General features: G+C 51.1%; 1 protein-coding gene across 1 annotated transcript; it reads left to right on the top strand.

Moving 5' to 3' along the window:
- The first annotated feature begins 1,815 nt into the window (after nucleotides 1-1,815).
- Nucleotides 1,816-3,860, top strand: BO85DRAFT_197367 (bZIP transcription factor). The gene is made up of 2 exons (XM_025654488.1): nucleotides 1,816-2,455; nucleotides 3,151-3,860. Exons 1-2 carry the CDS (start codon nucleotides 2,191-2,193, stop codon nucleotides 3,687-3,689), a joined length of 804 nt encoding a protein of 267 aa, XP_025510443.1. The 5' UTR covers nucleotides 1,816-2,190; the 3' UTR covers nucleotides 3,690-3,860.
- Nucleotides 3,861-4,146: the final 286 nt, after the last annotated feature.

The raw sequence follows: 4,146 nt of genomic DNA, 5'->3' as shown, positions 1-4,146 counted from the left end.
GGAGAACTCCCGTCACTCAGGGACCATTTTGACTACCCGGTCAACACAGTGCGTAGTCTGTGGTGACCCGCGAAAGGAGAACTGTAATTGACAGCAACCGCATGGTCCCGATAATGCACATTGCGGGAATTGTGCAACGAAACCAGTGCAGGTGTAAGGACCGTACTTAAGTATACTCTGCAGGCCAGTCGAGGACGCAACTAACCAAATCCTCGGAACTCGACAGGACTATGTAAGGGGAGAAAGATCTTCCCACCTGAAGGGAACCCGTTTAGGGAGTTGGACTGGGGAGCAGTGTGGTCGATCGGTCTGATCATAGCCAAACAAAGATGGCCACCAGCAGAGTGAGGTCATATTCCGCCGTGGAGCGCGGGGAAAGCAGTCCCTCCAGTAGAAATAGAGACAGACCGAGGAGCAAGAAGATGGATTCAGGAGACGGACGGAAGCGCCAAGCTTGCATGTTAGTACTCCGTGTGTTGGTAGCTATGGTTAGTTGACCAGATGCCTCGAAAGTTCGATCGAGGAAGCAACGGCCGGAAGGACCGCGTCATTCAGCAACGCGTTTAACTGATTATGATTTGCTCCGAGCAATAGTGAAACGGCAAAACAGAATATCCCAGGGCTCGGACAAAGGTGCTTTTGTGAGAGCAGTGGAGAATCCAAGGTCTGGCTCAGCGATGGGTGGACTGGGAGAGAATATTAATATCTGGGAGGAGACAGTGCTTAGGGAAGGGGATTGGCTCATGGTCCAACCCCTGGTGGGAAGCTAACCCCAAGACGGGCCACACTAATCTGCGGCGGATAATGTTAGATTTGAAGGTCGTTGGCTCTCTGTCACGTTCTCGTAACAGAGATGTTGGAATCATAGTTAAGCCACAATCAACTGTGGGTATCAAAATTACCTATGATTACCAATTGGTTCTCCGTGCCGTGGCACTTCCCCTTTTCAGTGGTTGGAGTGGGCGGGACTGGGAGGGGACTTTTCGCTCCTCTCGGACGGCGTTCGCCTGTCTTTGTCGTGTCTGGATGATGATCGAACAGGTTGACGTCCGCATTGTACTGTAAGTAGTAAGTAGTTGTAGTTAGTAGTTAGTACGTTACTGCGTAGTGTCCAGTGCCGTGCTCCTCCCGCCCCCCTCCTCTCCCCTACCCGGGCCTTCTCCCTAACATTCTGGAATGAGTAAGTACAGTCAGGAAGTAGTAACTGGTATTTTTTTTTTCTTTTACCCTGGACCACGCAACCCCCTTCTTCCCCAAAAATCTATCCGATCCAATCTTCTTTTGTTTTATCTTTCCCACCCCTCTCTCCCCAACTTTTCCTTCCTTTCCCCTGGAAACTATATCTATCTATCCATCTCCTCCTCTCCCGCTCTCCGGACTCCTCCGCAACTGCCCGCCTCCCAAAGCGGTGAAATCATTTGGACATTTCCGAGGCTGTGACTGGCCAACCACAGCGTGCGATCACGACATTTCTCCATTCTATCAGATCATCCACTAGCCTTGCCCGGGCATGAGACGATCACCACAACTGCGTGGTCCTTCATGCTTATTCCCCGGCCTGACGCTCGTTTTTCTCATCTTTTCGCCCTGGTGATACATGGTCCTGCTTGCTGGTCGTTTCCTCCTTCTGCAACTAACTCTACTTACCTGAAATCCCACCCCTCTCTTTAATCTGGCCACGCTTGGTCTCGATCCACATCGCAACCTGACTAGCTTTTCCCGGTCGCCCCCTTCTACCCTCCCTCCCACTCATCCCTCCCGGCCCATTGTCCCATTACTGCTCGTGCTTCTCTGCGTACGTGGCTAGCCGTCCCGGGCCATACCATAGCGAGCGATGGAGTGAATGCAGAACAGATATCTTTGCTACAAGTCACCCAATCTGCATCCTGTGAAATATTCCTGCCAACCTGTATTATCTCCGAACCTTACTTTTCCACTCACACACACACCCCTTCCCCTCCTTTTTTATTTTTATTTTCTTAAACACGCTGATCTGGGGTTTGACATTGGCTTGTCAATTCTGTACCATTCTGTTGTCATCTAAACCACTTCTGGATCCTGCCTGTCCGGGACGCAGCCACCAAGCAATTAGGGAGGCAGGCGGTTACGAAAAAGAAAAATACCCAAAAAACGAACCTAATTTAGAGGGCAAGGGCCGGAATCCCTCTAAATACCTCCTCCACTGCCAATATGTCAGATGAGCACCTCGCTCGTCAGACAGCCTCGAGCTTCGATAGGCTCGAAAACTTCAACTTTCTTCTCTCTCGACACGATCCTAACTTGGCCAAGAGTCGTCACTATTCCTTTGACGCAGATTCTACCGGCCTGGCTGCCTTTTCGAATCTAAACATGGATTATGATCAGACTGAGGGGATGGGCGGTCTCTCCGTCAGTTCTTATGATAGCATTGAGGACGAACGCAGTCCGATCGATGTGCGCGGATATCCGTATCATGGTAAGTCTCCCAAGATCTATGACTCTCATCGTTGCATCGTTTGCGCAATTTTCGTGCTTTGTGGTTCGCTTTAATTTCGCTAGCCCTACGGCATTGGATGGCTTTGTTATGCTGGAAAGTTGCTGTGGAAGCGCATGTAACCGCAGATGCCTTGTCCCTGTTGCTTGTGACCAGATTGTCTTGAACATGAATCCTCCCTGCATCCTTTAATTCTGGCTGCCTGAGAATGGCCACATTGAATACCCTCTGTAACCACTTTTCCCCCTTTACTTTTTCGGGGGAGTTCTCTGGATTCTGTTTAATTTTTCGCTGCATTGCGAAAATTCTGCAGCTCCGGGACACCTTACCCACCTTGGTTCTATTTCTATGCTTTTCGCTCGTCTTTGGTGTCTTTAGCTTGAGGTTCTGGTGGGTTGCCATCCCCATGTCTGGATGAGCGCTCTATTTGAGCACGCAATCGTTCACACCAATGACAACGTCGGGAACCCTGTCGTTAACGGACCCTTATGCCGAGCTTACCTCTTCTTGATCATCCAAGGCCCCCTTCAAGTGCTCCATGTTCCCCCTGCTTCTGTTTCCGATCTTGAACATTGTCCCCCTTCTGCTTGCTGTCTCCATATCACTTCTTGGCTTTGGGTGTTACCACCCCACGCTACCTACTACCAAGGGACAAGTGTATTGACTCCTCTATACAGACCAAATGCTGTCCTACTCAGCTCATCCCATCTATCCACCTATTTCATATGGTCCTCCCGATGACCTGGGGCACGGCGCGGGTGCTATGACACCCTCCGATGTCTCCTCTTCCATCTCACCTCCAAACGGCCACATCAACCACAGCAAGTACAGCACGCAGATTCCTGGCGATCACCTTGCTTCCGCCCTTGGCCAGGAGGAGGGCGTCCGCCGTGCTGCCGAAGAAGACCGGCGACGCCGCAATACGGCTGCCAGCGCCCGGTTTCGCATGAAGAAGAAACAGCGCGAACAGGCCCTCGAACGCACCGTGCGCGAAACCACCGAAAAGAACGCAACTCTCGAGGCGCGTGTAGCGCAGCTCGAAATGGAGAACCGCTGGCTGAAGAACCTCTTGACCGAAAAGCACGAAGCCAGCTCGACTCGCATGGCTCCTCCCCCAACTGACAGCACAGCCTTGGCCTCCCAAGGTACCAACGCTACTGGCCCCGGGCAAAAACATATTCAGCCAAAAAAGAAGGGCGTCGGGACCGACAACTGAAGCCAAAGAAAAAGAAGTTGCATCCTTGATTCCTTTCTTTCTTTGAGCTTCTTTTTGCCTTGCTTCATCGTCCTCAATCATTTCGATATCTACATAGTACCTGCGTGGATCTCCATGGGTCTTCTTTTGTATGGGCTTACTCACAGACTGAGTGGCCCGTCGCATCTGTTTTCGTTTCCCTCTTTTAGGCTGGTTATCCATCCTAGGATGGAGTCAGATGACGATGTAATGACTTGTTTCCTATGTTCTTCTATCTCCTGTTTGTGTGCGCGAAGGTGAGGGTTTGTGGGTCGTCTTCAGCCTGGTTCGGTTATTTCTCAAGGGCCATGGACATGGTTTCACTTATGGTTGTTGTTGTTGTTGTGAGCTTTCAGCGGGCCGTGGGTCAGGGATAGAGTCCTCTGAACCCCTTATACATACATACATACGTGCCCCCGCAATCGGAGTACTGGGAAGG

The sequence above is a fragment of the Aspergillus piperis genome (genome assembly GCF_003184755.1).
Source record: "Aspergillus piperis CBS 112811 unplaced genomic scaffold BO85scaffold_30, whole genome shotgun sequence".
Taxonomy (NCBI): domain Eukaryota; kingdom Fungi; phylum Ascomycota; class Eurotiomycetes; order Eurotiales; family Aspergillaceae; genus Aspergillus; species Aspergillus piperis.
The sequence above is the reverse complement of the archived record's forward strand: the minus strand, read 5'-3'. Positions and strand labels throughout refer to the sequence as shown.